General features: G+C 48.3%; 1 protein-coding gene across 3 annotated transcripts in view; it reads right to left on the minus strand.

Annotated features, from left to right (window-relative positions):
- Positions 1-307: 307 nt before the first annotated feature.
- Positions 308-15402, minus strand: part of Lrba (LPS responsive beige-like anchor protein) — a 752085-nt gene continuing 736990 nt past the window's right edge. For all 3 annotated transcript variants that reach the window (XM_004638688.2, XM_023723655.1, XM_023723657.1), the window contains 4 exons: positions 12586-12687; positions 9434-9630; positions 5901-6052; positions 308-1280 (listed from right to left, as the gene is read on the minus strand). In XM_004638688.2, the coding sequence (XP_004638745.1) occupies positions 1190-1280; positions 5901-6052; positions 9434-9630; positions 12586-12687 (542 nt within the window). In that variant the 3' untranslated portion in view covers positions 308-1189. The remainder of the gene's footprint in view (positions 1281-5900; positions 6053-9433; positions 9631-12585; positions 12688-15402) is intronic.

Consider the following 15402-nt stretch of genomic DNA (forward strand, 5'->3'; position numbering starts at 1 on the left):
ATGAGCTGGCCAGAGCAAGGCTGTTTTCATGCTGTCTGCAGAGTCACTGACTGCTTACTATGAAAAGCTATGGTTGAACCACTCTGAGGTGTTCTTTGTGTGTTATCCATGTTTAAAAATTAGGAATGAAAGATATTCCCAATGATGTAATTATACATTCTATTTTATTTTTTTGCCAAACAATTGTTCATTTCAAATCTTGGCTTCTAGAAAATACCTAAATGTGTAGGAAAGGAGAGCTACGGGGGAGGGGCCCATGTAGGCAAGAGGTACGGAACATAGAGACGAGGTCAGTTCCAGCTCAAAGTTCACAACATACAAAGAGTTTATTTCTGTAATACAGACCTCATCTCAGATATTTTTTCACAGAGTCCCATACAGCAATCGACTAGAAAAGCAGAATTATACAACACCAAAAGAACGTTGTGTCTTGGTACAAATCACTAATCAAAAGGAAGGGAGAGGTGGCTCAGTAGGGAAGTCAGGAGCAGCTTTGGTGCTCACACGACTTTCTGAGAAAGCCAAGGCTGCAAGGCCAGAACATTTCCATCCTTTCATCTTGTGCTATGAGGGTGACAGATCAGGAAAAACGACAGCTAGTTCACACTTGCTAGAACTTAGATCCTTTGTTTACCACACAGAAGAACAGGCTCCCCTAAAGCATCACTTTCTAGGCCTAAAACATGCTTGAAGAAGAAGAATATAGAAATACTTCGAGATAGTTTAATTTACATTTGTCATAATTTAAACATTACTATTTAAATCCCAGAAATTTTAACATTAAAGAAACACAATTGTTTGGAAAAATACAGAACTGAAAGTACAGCATAAAATTCCCCACCCCAGTATTAGAACTCATTTCCCTGCTGTGAAAATTCTCAAGATTACAGGTCCATGGGAAATGTATTTCTCAGAATATAGCTAGAACAGTGGGCTTATTTGCTCCACTGTATGGTTTCCATAATTGGTGAAAATAGAGTTCTCATTATGACTAAAAATATAGAATTTTTTTAAACTACAGAACCCAGCAATCAGTTTCTGCTTTGCTGTCCCCCCCCAAAGTCAAGCAAAGTCTACAAAAATAGCAATTACATTTTAAAAATATTTTGCTCAGTCAAGCAAATTTAAGTTACATTCAGGTGTGGTAGCTGGGGTCCTCCCCTGCGCAGGGCTGACGGAGGGGGTCCCCTCAGTAGCGGGTTTGGTATTCGTGATGCCACCGGTTGAAGTCATTGTAGAACAGGACGATGCTTCCCGAAGCCATGCCGGAAATGATGCACCTGCAGGAGGTCAGAGGGAGGGTTGACGCATCCTTGTTTCCAAGGCTTTGCTACTTTGTCCGCACCCTGACAACCCCGGTGGGAGACCTCAGTTTGGGAGGAGGTTGGTGGCTCGGGACTGAGTGAGCGCGGGGCTGCCTCAACCCTGCACAAGGAAGAGCACAGCTGGCCACTCCATGTGCAGACCCGTGCAGCCAGCTGTGTAGAGCCCCTGGAGCCCACCAGACCTTGTCATTTCAAAATCAAAAGAAGCTACCAGGTCACTACTGGTGGCAGCCACAGCACCGGCTGCTGGTGCACAGATGGCACTGCCAGGTGTGTTGGTAGAGAGGAAGGAGGAAGAGCATTAGCAATCCACTGGGCCAGGGCCTGGTCCCCATAACACAATGACTCAGTGTAGAGATCCCTACCATGGGAGCTCCCACTGAGGACAGCAGCAGCATGGAGACTGGCTGGGGAGCCATGTGGCACCCGTGACCACCCAGGGCCTCTGTGCTCTTTGCATCCTCCTGCCTCAGTCTCCCACAGTGCAGGGTATGCACGTGCTCCTCCAGACACGGCCTGAGAGATCGATCCTGCAGAGGCTCTGAGGGCCTTCTCTCAGTAGTTTGTGAGGGTTAGCCCTTAGGAAGTTACAGCCAGCGCCTTCCTAGGAAGCTCGGCGCTGCATGTGTCACTGCGGAGAGTCAGCACAGGAGGAGGTGTGCTGCCACGGCACGCAGAAGTCCTCAGACATGTACACAGAATAGAGGCCAACCAAAAGGCAGAGATGAGCACAATGGATAAGAAACAACCTTGTACCACAGACTGTCTAAAACAGTGTTGATGTGGCACAGTAAATGGTAACTCAGAGACCTTAAGTCTAGCATCCAGCAAAGCAAATTAAGTCGAAGACTGTTGCAAAAGACAAAGGCATTACATGTGCCCACAAAAAGAATTCATTTGGAAAATATTAAAAATTATGTACATTAAACATCTGAATCTCATGACACATGGAGTAAATACTGGGAGAATTGAAATAGCTTTATGATAGATTGGTAACTTGCAGTAATGAGTGGAACAAGACAGCAGACAAGGAGCTGGAGGGCCTGAACAGTGTGAGAGGCTGGCTGGACCTAACACGTATGTGCAACCCACCCACCCAACAGCAGCAAAAGGTACAGTTTTCTCCAGTGTGCAGGATCCACTGTAGTACAAAGCATGTGTCACTTCAAAACAAGTCTAAATGATTTCGTATGACTGAAATCATAAAACTCTCTTCTGATCATAACAAGTAAACTGGAGAATTCACGAAGTTGTAGAACTTGAACGTGTTTGCTTGCTTTCACTCTGAGCAAAGTACTTGAGAAAGTCAACCTAAAAGCACTGTGGTCAGCTGGTTCAGAGGCTGAAGCAGCACAGCAGAAGCCTGAGGGGAGGGCTGCTCGCCTCGGGGCAGCAGGGAAGAGCTACAGAGGAGGCCTGGGCCCAGTGAAGTCTATTCTGGCTTAGAGAGTGCCCCCCACCCCCAATGTGGTCATAGGCAGGGTTTCAGAGGTGGCTGGGTCTACAGTGTGTGGTGTTGGGATCAAGAGAGTGTGGTTTTTAAATTAGCACATGGATTTGTCCAGTGTAGTTCTGGGTAGGATTAAGGGTGGCTCACTCTGGGTGTGAATGCTGCTTGCCTGAAGAATGTAAAGGACAGAAAGGGGGTCATTGCTGGGTGCTTGCTACTTGCTTGCTCACTGCTTCTCTGTGACACCCTCGCTGTGGCTCCCTGCCTTGGAACCAGCTGACTATGGACTGAAACCTCCACAAACCGTGAGCTACAATAAACCTTTCCTCCTTTAACTTTGGGTGTCAGGTATTTTGTCTGAGCAAAGAGGAAAGTCGCTAAGACACTCCTTCAGGTCACAAACCTGTCACCCCGCACAGACACACTCAGCTGTGTACGTCACTCAGCCGCTAGGCACCTCTTAAGCCAACCAAGGTGACAAGATTAACCGTCATACTCAATAACAATGGATCAAAATAGAAATTAGGAGAATTAGAAAATGCCCTATGATAAAACAGGGTGCAGCAAAAGCACTGCTGGGATACAGATCCCTAGCTATAAGTACGCACTAAAGGAGGAAACCACGGTGGGAAGCTAACTTTATACCCTAAGGAACTAGAGAAAGAGCAAACTAAATCCAAAAACTGGTTCTTTGAGAAACTAAGGGGGAGGAACAAAACCCTTCAGAAATGGACTGGATGGAAATAAAATATTATTGGGGCGCTATTAGGAACAGCTACAGAATAGCAAATCCCAGAGCCTAGACGAAACAGACAAGTTCTTAGAAACAATATACCAAAACTGACTCATGAATAGAAACTCTAAACAGCTGCACAGAGGTTGAATCAGTAATAAAAACTCCCACTAAAGATTTTGGGGCTATTTGGCTTCACTGGTGAGTGCTACCAAATACACAGATGGGGGAAGCCCTAATCCTTATAAAATTCTTCCAAAAATGGAAGAGAGCACTTCCTAACTCTTGCAGCTCTGGGGTCAGAGAAGGAAGCCACCCTACACTGTACATCGCAAACCAACATCCCTTATGAATACAAATATTTGCCTTGCAGAAGAGCAGCAAGCGAAACTCACTAGTGTAGTAAGGGGTTATGCACGGCGGCGACCGCGTGAGTCCCCCTGATCTGAGGCAGATTCAGTATGTGAAAATCAGCATAATACGTTAAGAGAATAACCAGAAAACACCATGTCCTTTCAATTGCTACAGAAAAGGCATCTGAAAAATATTTCCATTATAAACAATAGAAAATACTTCAAATAAAAAAGAGCATTTATGAAAAACCCACATCTAACAGAGTAGGTACCTGAAGATTTGCCTCTATCATGAGGAACAACAATAAGAGTGCTCATTTTCACCACTTTTATTCAGCGTGGTACCTGAAGTCCTACACAGAAGACTTGGCAAGAAAAAAGTGTCTAAATTAGAAAAAAAAAAAAAAAAAAGGTCACAGGTGACATGACAATATATGTGGGAAATCCTACTGATTACATGCACACCCGAAGTTAGTAAATGCAGTCAGCAAATGAACTATCGGCAAGGAAAATGAGCAGTTCCACTTACAAAAGTATCAGAATAGGAATGAATTCAACCAAAAAAAAAAAACACTTGTAAACTGGCAACTATGACACACTGCTACAAGAGACCTCAGTAAATGGAAGCCCTGCGTGTGCATGGATTTGAGGAGCACGTCCAGATACTGCAGTACTGACCCACGTGATCTCCAGGGTCACTGAAGCTCCTACCACAACTGCTTTTCCCCAAGAACTAGGAAACCCATCCTAAATTTTACACAGAATCCCGGAATCCCAAGTAACCAAAACAAAGTTGAAAAGGAAGAGAACAGTAGGAGGCCTAACATTTTCTCACTATAAAACTGTAAAGCTACAGTAATCAAGACACAGCAGAGAGGCCAATGACAGCACAGAAAAGCACGCTCCCAGGTATGCGGCTAATTTTCCCCAGGTGCCAAGACCATTAGTGAAGGAAGGACAGCTTTGTTGTTGTTGTTGTTGTTCAACAAATGGTGCTAGGCAAAGTGAATATCTATGTGGAAAACTATGAGTGTGGGTCTTCACCTACCATTATGTAGAAAAATTAACCTAAAATAGAGCAAAGGATGAAAAGACAGAATTACTAGTGAGAGACTGCTTCGACTCCACAAGGGGAGCCAACGTCTACACACAGAATTGGGGGCTGGGGATTTAGCTCAGCGGTAGAACACTGGCCTGACAAGCTCAAAGCCCTGGGTTTGGTCCTTGGCACCAACTTCCCTAAAAAAACATTTTCAGCCAAAAAACCCCAAGGGAACTAAACACAGAACTGAGCTCATGCTGATGGGCAAGCAGGGAGAGCAGTAGCCGTGCACTGCTGGGAGGGGAGAGGGCATTAAAAGAGCGGGGTCTCTGGAGAAGAGCTCGGGAATGCCCCAGAAACCCAGAAGACAGGATTACCAAATGCCCGGCAGCTCCACTCCGACATACATGCCGAAGGATCTGTAAGGAGGGGCCTATGTGGGAGTTTGTTGGTCAATGTTCACAGCAGATTATTCATAATAGCCCAAAGTGGAAACAACCCCAGTGCCAAAGAGGAATACAGATGAGGCGCATCCCAACAACAGAGTCTTAGCCTTGGGAAGAACGGGCCTCTGCCACCACACAGCACTCTGCAAACATGCTGACGAGGCAAGGCTGGCCGAGGAGGCGCTGCAGCATCCACACCCACAAGGTGCCCAGAAGCACAAAGCCTCGGTGAGGAGGCCAGCCGGGGACTCGCCGTTTCTACAGGGGCGCTGGAAAGGCTTTGCGTGGAAGGTGTGGGCGGCTGGGCAGCGCCCTGCACATTCACCCTGACGCTGACCACTGCAGGCTGCTTCGGGAACACGCTGCACACGTGTCGCCACAACAGTAGGACTGCTTATTAAAAGGAAGTAAGATGCCAGATAAAGACTATCCTCCAAAACTTATGACGGGGAGTTTTAGGACAGACATATGTTGGTTCAGTGGAGGACCCAGGGACAAAAACAAAGGGGTTTTTCCTTTACCCATAGTGGAGACCTTGGCTCCTGCCTTACCTCTGGTCGTAAGAGAGGGCCATGGCTCGGATTCCTGCGTCGCAGCCTGGGTAGGCAAAGAGCTGCCTGAGGTCAGACACCTGCCACACCCTCACCACACCGCTGTCTCCTCCTGTGAGCAGGTACTGCCCATCCCGGCTCAGCTGCATGGCCTGTGAGAGATGTCAGTGGTGTCAGATGTGGTCTGTGGAGAAGGGCCCCTGCTAGAGGTCGTCAGCCTCGGGATCCCCGGCCACTACTGTGCTAGAGCGGGGAGTGACCCTGAGCGCTCTCGGGAATTAGACTAGAGGAATGCTTGCCACTTGGCAGAAATCAAGTGGACTAGGTAAGGCCGTGCCTGCAGCTTTCTTTTGCTTTTCAATTTCTGCTTTGTAGGATGGAGTCAAGGAGGCTCCGGTTCTATAAATGCTGGCTGGACAGTGTGGGGCTGTGGGTGGCACGGGCACTCCCTGCATGCCACGGTGTGCTCCTCACACGCCATGCCACACTCGCCTCCCGGGGCTGTGGGGAAAGGTGCTGCCATGCAGAAGGCAGCTCCAGTCTGTGCCCCACTCAGCGCAGCTTGGTCCTGCAGGTAGGTAGTGCTGCCGCCCACAGCTCCAGGCAATGGCCTTGCCCCCTGCCTCAGAGCGGAGAGTGCAGACTTGGAACTTGTTCTTTGATCCTGTCAAACAGGCGCTCTCAGATGAAGGCCTGTGGTTTTAAGGCAGAACACTGCTGATCCCTGGTTTGCTGCCTGGTCTTACATCTTTTAATGCCTGGGGGAAAGTAATTTGTCATGACACAGGGATAATGTGGGTTTCAAATCTGAATGCTCTGATAGACCGTATCAGGACCTAGCCGCACGAGGCTTCATGGGAGATCCAGTGGGGGACACAGAGCCTGGGAAGCCCGTGGTCCAGCCCAGCTCGCCCTTCCTCTCCATCTCTCCCTAATTCCACACAGGTCCTTTTCCAGGGGGACAGCGCCTGCCTGTCCTGTTCACATGGGTGTGGTGGCCATGGGGATCCAAGCTGTGCCAACAGCCAGGAAGAACAAGCTCTCATTTTTGAAAACTATTTGTGCTGTTCTGCACTTAAGAGTTTTAGTATAACTATATCAGGCCTTCAATTTATACTTTAAAAATTTTCAAAAAAATTATAGAAAAATTGGTGCTGTGGGGAGATGGCTCAGTGGCGTAAGTGCAAGGTCCTGAGTTTGATCTCCGTTACAAAATGAAATGAAACGAAATGGAATGAAACCAGACCAGACCAGAAAAATTGGTGGTGTCTCATACCCACTCAACTCACTGAAATGGCAACAGCAGTCAAATATGTAAAATACAAAAACACAAACGCATCTAAGAAATAATCTACATGTTGTAGACAATTGTAAGATGTATCCTCTAAGTCTCTGTAATATGAATGAAAGTATCTTTCCTCATTCATCTCACACCTAGCAAACTCGGAGGTACCTGGAAAGTGCAATGAAGACTAGACAATAATTATTTGCTACACTTATAAAATTCAGCTGATGAAAATCCATTAACCTCATGGTTGCGGTTCACTTGAATTTTAGACTTGAGGCTTTTTAATGGATAAATGGTATATTAAAACCATTAATCTTTTAAGTCTTTGTTCTAGTAAAGAAATCTTGAATTCTACTTTTATCTGGAATGAAAGAAAGCCTGGATTTTCAGGGCGGTATTCAAAATGAAGCAGGTACCTTCCAAGGTGCAAAACTCGTGAGATCTCTGAGCTTGCTCTGGCTGCCAGAGCCGAGGTGACGACCACTTGCGGGTGGTCTTAATTCTAACACGTCTCAGATGCAAGCCAGGCTGAGACTAGCAACCATAAGGGTCCCCTGGAGATGGGCTCATCTCCTCTGAATCTGGTGTTCCAGAGGACGCATGGCTGCCTTGGATTTTAGGAGGTAGCTAAAGGCCAATGCAGTCTGTTGGGAACAACCACAGTCTAACAAAGCCCAAGGAAAAGACAACAAGAGTCCCTGTGGGTGAAACAGTGGTAATCCTTTATGATAATACAACTTCACCGCCTGGCCAGGCTGCCTATTTAAGTTGGAGTTGTTCATTAAGACATCTAAACCTTGTCTCATGCACTGTGTGTGATATGCTATTAGCCAAAATGCCACTGAGCAATCTGCTCCAAAACAGACAGGGCACTGCGACTGGCACAGAGCTTCCCCAGCTGCCTGCAGGGGGCTTGGTACTTCAAAGAAACTCACTTCTGGCCTGGGCTGGTGACTTGCTCTGCGCTCCTCTTTATGTGGCGCAGGATGCAGCTGGGGCGCAGGGTTCCCAGCCGCAGCTCCCTCCGTGGAGGGCTGGGACAGCGGCAGGCTCTGGAGCCAGGCAGTTAGTTGGTATTTGGAGGACACCTCGATTTAATCACACAGTCACCACTTGCAAGATAGCAAGATAAAGTTTGGGAGTGCTGGGGGAAGCTGGGGATTGTTTAGGCCTGAGATGGGGGGACTGGGATATGACAGATGGAGACTGGGAGCTGCAGGGCAGACAGCAGCTCCGTGAGGGACCAGCCCTGATCCTTGGGATTGACAGAAATGGTGCAGTGAGGGCTGGGGCCAGGAAGAATTTCAAGTTTTCACAGATTTATTAGTGCAGCTGACAATATAATCACAACTGACAGTGACAGATTATCAGCATTATGACTATAAAGAAATGAGGAAAAGAAAACCCTCTGATGTGTGCTTGGTTTAAGTGAAGTACAGGAAAGGGAAAAACCAAAAGCGTGTCTGGTGGATGCCCGGAGGCCGCGGACAGCTGGGGAGATGTGGGAGGGCACGCTGGGCCAAGGGGCCTGGGCCTGTGCTGGGAGCAGGCGACCTGTGTGGGGCCTCGCTCCCTGATGTCTCCATGCTCACCCCCACATGACCCGGGCTCCCTCACCTTATGCGGTCACGTACACCTCAAGCCCTTGCTGGAAGCAGCAGCATCACAACGCCCTGTCCCTACGCTGCACCCGCAGTCAAGGCAGATGGGGCAGCCCTGGAGGGCAGTTCCCAGGGGCACAGCCACTTTCCCTTCAGCCTCTGAACTCTCAGGAGCCCTGTCCTGCAAGGCAGGACCCAAGAAGGCAGCGGCATGAGCACTCCTGTGTACTGAAAGGGAAGGCGCCTGCCTGTCCGCAGCACAGTGTGAGGCCTGCTGCCTCAACCTGGCCTGGCCGGTTTTATCATCTGCGTAGGAGTCCGTCTGGCATCAGCAGCTAGCTAGCATTATCAGTCCTATGCTGCCTAGTAAGTGTGCAGAGGGCTGGGGTAGGTGTGATCGATGTTAGCTTTGATATTCAGCAAACAGTAGGCAGTAAATGTCCTTAGGTTAAAAAAGATGTGCTGCCAGTGGAAGCCGCCAGCCGGCTTCCCAGGCCCGCAGAGGACCCCTCCACAGCCTACACTGTGCACAGTGCCCGGGGCCCCACTGCTCCTCGGGGGGCACAGCCCCCAGGTGGGTTTCTCCTGTGGGCCCTCCCCTCGCTTGCTTGCCACCCATCAGGGAGGAAGCCTGTGGCACTCACCCTGATGTTATCGTCCGTGCCCACGCTGGCCTGGAGGGTGCCGTTCACGCTGAATGCACAGAAGTGGCCGTGCTCGTAGAAGATGACGCAGTGGCCCTCTCGGGAAGCCTGGATGAGTTTTGGTCTCAGGCAGTTTTCCGGACCCTCCAGGGTTCTCAGCAGGTCTCCATTCATGGAATGTATGAGGCATGGTCCTTCTGCAAGGGGGGAGAAATGAAAGCCAAGTTCACCGTGGAACGAGTTAGTTCAGCGTGTGAGCTGGGGCACAGCTCGTGCTTGACGTGGCTAAGCTCTCCACTCAATCTCCACGACGGAAAAAATACAACAGGCCAATGTGATCTGAGTCTTCAGTGTGTGCTGGGGGCAGTGGTGAGGGACTGGACCCAGAGCCTTGATGACGAACTACACCCCCTTTTAGTTTTTGAGACAGTCTCACTAAGTTGCCCAGGCTGGGCTCCGGCTTGTGATCTTCCTGCCTCAGCCTCGCAGGGTGCTGGTTACCAAGCCTGGCTGTGACCTGAGTCTCAGGCACAGATAATGTCAGAACCTCAGGGCCATGCTGCATGTGAAGGTTCCTGAAAAACTACCATCTTGCACATCACGTCCTCCTCATGTCTGCCAGCCCTCAGCTTCCCGGCAAGCGGAGAGAAGCTGTATCACAGACATTCGAGTTCACTTCTCAAGCCACAGACCGGAAGTTATTCACGAAGTTCATTATGCCAGGAGGTACAGTGAACTGGAAGAAGTCAGAGGAGGATGGCTTTGAGACCTGAACAGCTGTAGGGTCAAGCATGCATGGCCTCTGTCTGCAACTCGTGGCCTGGGCCTGGTGCACCTGTGGGCAGCTCCTGAGGCCTGAGCTGCCTTTTCTCCCTACTCGCCACTGCACCTGACGGGGAGCCCGGTAACCCCCTCACCCTCACAAAATAGTTCACAAGGCTCCTTCTGTGTCTGTTTCCCTGCTGTCCCCAAAACAAGCAGTAGTGCCCAGCAATGCCCATGCACATCACAGCGCTCCTGGTTCAGAGCATCTGCCACATGCAATGCAGAGGGCTGGGTACCAGGAACTACCTGTGTGTGACTACGTTCCCTAAGAGGACAAGCCAGACCACTGGGCTAGCTGGCATGCCCCACTACTTCCCTGCCCGCTTTGCTTGAGGCCACATGGGACCCTTTCTTGCTCCTTGCATGGCTACTGAAAGCAGCCTCTGGAAATACGGCTCTTCGGGGAGTGCAGAGTTTGGTGCTCTCCAATACAGATACAGCAGGCAGTCCACTTGGGCCAGCGCCAGCCTGCATGAACTTTCAGTCATCTCCTCAATGTCTCGAGGCACCCCAGCAGCACAGCTGCACATTTAGTTAGCATATCCATTGCACAGCACACTAGCCCCTCAGTCCACAGGCTGCTACAGGACACCGTGCACCTCCAGTGAGGAGCAGGCTCATCCCCTCTCCCACAGCAGGCAGGGGACGGGAGCCATGATCTGTTCAGAGCATGCCGGACGGCAGGTGCAATAACTGTGCTGCTTCCTCGTCTCCTGGAGTAAACTTGGATGGCGCTTTACAAAAATAGGCTTCAGGAGTGGGTTTTAGCCATCAGAGATGGAACTTGGAGAAATGAAAGGTGAAAAAGCTGAGAGTGAAATCTCAACTGAATATAAGCACAGGAGAAATAGTTGCTACTGCGATGTGGACAGCACCGGGACCAGAGGAAGGGAAGTGGTTGTACCAAACCTCATGGGGTGACACCAGAAGGGCTCACATTTAGGACTCCAGAGGACATTTCATGGTGCTGAAAGCACAAAGGGTAAATGACAGGAAGCTGGTGCAAACCTAAAAAGGGGAGGGCGCTCCCCGGTCCTGGAAGAGCGCTCAGCCATTGGCGCTGCGGAGACAAGGCGATGGGCACTGCCCACATCACCCTGAGGGTTTTCACAATGAAACACAATGCTTTCATTCCCAGTGCTTCAAATTGTAGGGTACTAAATACCTGCTTTCCAGTCCTTTGTGTTCTCATACACACCCCTCACACCTGCTTTCCTGTCCTTCATGTCCTCATACACCTCACACCAGCTTTTTCAGTGTTTTAACAAAAACGCTTAGAGGCTGTGGAACGACCAGGCAAGGCCCCACTGACTGGGACATCTGGTGTGGCCTGGGCTGCCCTGCCCCTGGGACCGCCCGCCACATACAAAGCAAGGTGGCTGGAGTCCCATAGTCACCTGCGTGTCAACTCTGGATCCCATGTAGTCCAAGCACTCCTATTAGCTCAGGACACATGACATGACTGGGCACCGCAAGGAAACAATCTAGTCCTCAGAGAATTTCTTTGGTATCCCATTTCACTGATCAACTAAATTTTTAAGCACAATGCTTTTAAATTTTACTATGTCGTGTTAGCCAGACTCTTATAGTTGGAGACAGAGATAAGGTGACTCTGCTACCTCGCCAGGTAAGCCAGAAGACATGAGATCAGGTACTGTTTTTGTCTCAGGAAAGAGACCCAGAGGTGGACAGATGATTCCAGAGAAGGAGCACTGGGCTGGAAGTAGCCCTGCTCCGGAGCAGATGCGGATCTGTCACCTGTGCTCCTGGAACACTTGCTCGAGGGCTCTGGCCCAAAGCTGCAGGAGCAAGAGTGCTCCCGCCCAGCCGACTTTCTCCTCCCTTCTTGGTGTCCCTCTGGCCCTTGCCTAGGCCCTGAGATTTCAGAGATGGGATCAAGAGTTTCTGTTTAGGGGTGAGATGGAACCCAGTCCAGTCAGAGGACAGAAAAACAAACAAATACCAAGATGTGCCTTGTTCCTGCCTCATGGAAGTGAGAAAATTCATGGGCTATTATTTTAAAACACGTGAAACCCTAGAGCAGTGCTATGAAGTAATTTTCTACAGCAATGGAAATTCTGTACCTGTAAGTCTAATACGACAGCTACTGGCCATGTGTGAGCATTCCGCACTTAATATGTGACTACAACCACTAGGGACTTAACTGTATTTAATTTCAGCTAATTTCAACTTAACCCTATGTGGGTAATAGTTACTATAACAGGCTAAAGTTTTTGGAAAAAAGGAATCAACTTTATTCATGATAACTGGTTTTAGAGGACACCAAGAAATATACACCCCCTTTTATGAAGGTCCCACACTGTTACCTTGAGAGCCACTTAACACCAGACCCAGCTCTGCACAGACGGCTGCACACGTGATCTCATAGTCGTGGCCTGTCAGGATGGCCCGAGGGGTGGTGGGCTCACCTGCAGGAGAACACAGATAAGCAAGACCATCAATTTGCGTTCACACAGACTAAGTGAGACCTGCTTCTAATTCCCATCATGCTTAACCTTTTACATTACACTTTGAGAAGTTGTCAAAACTCCTATTTTAGGGTTAGATCCAAACGCTAAGCTGCACTTTGATTTTGAAGGCCACATGTTGGTACGTGTGTAGGAATCCTTCTGGATCATCAAGCAGTGGTTGAAAGTGGAGAGTTAAGAAAGACAAAAGCTGCATTCTAAAATGCTTTGGATAATTTCCAAATACTGGAAAAATCAGCCCTTCCTTTAGGTCATTTATGGATGGATAATACAAAAGGAAGCCCTTTGGCTTAACTGACATTTCAAAGACAAACATCAGGCTCTGATGACAATGATCTGATGATGAAGACAGCGACCAAGGACTCGGGGTGGCTCATAGCAGTCTCTCTCAGCTACCTGTTTTCTAACTTGTGTATTTTTCTGACGCATAAATCTTGCAGAGTACATTTTTCTAGGATAAAAACCTAAGTCCTCGCAAATAACTCTTCTGATACTAACTGCATGTTAGGGTAATAGGGTGGGGAAGGGGTCAGAGGAGTATCTAGTGATGTGAGATGTTTCCAAACACATGCACAGGCACAAAGAACAAGTCATTTGGGGTTTCGGGTCAAACCTATGCCATGAAAGGCTGAAGCACAGAGAGGGAACCATAATGTCTGATTCATGCCACATTACAAGGATCAAGTGGATTCTATATTTAGCCTGAAGAATACTAGTTTGCACTCGTCCTTTATTTTCAGTGTCTAAGGACAAAGGCACAAGCACCTTCACTAGTGAAAACAACAGGCTTCTGTGCCATCCTCAGATGATCTGGATTGGATTTATAGTATGATTGGTAACCATTCACTCAAAAAGGCAGATATGCCCAGAAGGCAGGGCACTGCCACAGCTCTGGAATTCTGTGGGAAAGCACCTGTCCTCCTGACCCCAGACATGTGGCTGTCCTTAGTACAGTCACCCACTCTGGAGATGGCCTGCTGGCCAAGTTGGGGAAATAATGACAGAAACCCACTGCCCTTCAAGGGCAAAGAAATACTGCTACAGAAGCTAAGGCAGCCTCTGCGGCAGGGGCTCCCGTGGCAGGGGCTCCCGTGGCAGGGGCTCCCATGGCAGGGGCTCCTGTGGCAGGGGCTCCCATGGCAGGGGTTCCTGTGGCAGGCTGATGGAGTCTCCGCCATTTCATACAAACTGCCTATTCTGGACGCTGGAAAGAAAGACAAGTGTCACAGAACACGCGGAGACCCATGACAGAAGAGAAGCAAGGCCTCACCATGCAGGGAGGAGCCCAGCTCTGAGTTGCTGGGTCCACCTGCCCCTGTAGCCAGAGGAGACCTGGGATCCAGCAGCACATAAAACAGCTCCAGCACGTGTACCACAGTGCAGTAACACTGCTATGTCCCCCGGTGTCCCCGGGGCTCTGGTGACTAGAGGTACTTCTGAAGGTGATTTAAGTGAAATGAAAGTCTGCCTGCATGCTTAGTGGCAAAGGGAAACCACTGACAAGGGGCTGGCTTTACTGATTCCACATTTAAAGTGTTAGAGGTCACACCCATCTTAGTTAAAAAATTTATTTAACACCTGAAACAAAAACATTTGTCATAAAACCAATTGTTTTCTGAAGAAGTCCACAGGGCTGGTGAGACAGCTCAGCAGACTAAGGGCCAGCTTAGGCAAGCATAGGGACCAGGGCTCAATCCCTAGTACTGCATGCCACACCAGCCCTGCCCCCAGGGCATGGTGAATTGGCCATGAGACCAGGCGTGGTGGCACACGCCTGTAATCCCAGTGCTGGGGCGGGGGGAGGGGGCAGGGGGCTGAAAACAGGGTGCATAGTGAGACTTTGTACCAAATACATTTAAAAAATAAATACATAAAAGTGAATTTAAGAAGTCCACAACTCTGGAGAGGATTTTAACTTTCTGTTAGTGATAATCTTTGCTACAAACTTTAGAAATATGCTGTTTTAAAAAATTAACAATACTTTAGCCCTAATTCATAGTTTCCTCTTTTCCCATGAAGTTCTAAATTTCACAAAATAGGATACAGTATTATTTTTGAAATTACTGTCTAACTACATCTACTGGAAGCTTTTTAAAATCAGCAGTACAAACTGTTATGAACTAAGGAATACATGCTGTGTGATTATTCCTATTTTGTTTGCTTTCATAAGCAACCATTATGTCAAGGGTGAGATTTGCATTGTGACTGGAATTGCCTTGGAATTCCTCAGTGAAGCTGGAGGTTTGAAGAACTGATGGCAAAGGAAAACAATGTCCACTGCAGCCAAAGTAAACAAGGGCAGATGGACTGGTACTCAAAGGACAATGTCAGCAAGCATACAATGCTTTTTGTGTTCTAAATTTTAGACTATTTTCTCAGAAGCATAGTGGATGAAGAGAATACACTGTTGTCAACTGCATCTCCTCCTTTAAACTTTGAAATACTGTACTAAGAGTTTTCTAGGGCTACAAAGTCAGAGTTTAGGGAGCTTCACAATTAGCTCTAGAAAGTGGGTTAAGATGGAAGCATTCCTTTTTGGCAAGTCATAATTAAGTTTTTATTAGTATGTTTTACTTACAAGATACTAGTTTCCAAGAATCTAAATTATGCCATGTAATTTTCACTCAAGTCAAGTGTCTCTGGCTCTGTCTGTCT

This window comes from Octodon degus, unplaced genomic scaffold, assembly GCF_000260255.1.
Source record: "Octodon degus isolate 3935 unplaced genomic scaffold, OctDeg1.0 scaffold00101, whole genome shotgun sequence".
In the NCBI taxonomy this organism is placed as follows: Eukaryota; Metazoa; Chordata; class Mammalia; order Rodentia; family Octodontidae; genus Octodon; species Octodon degus.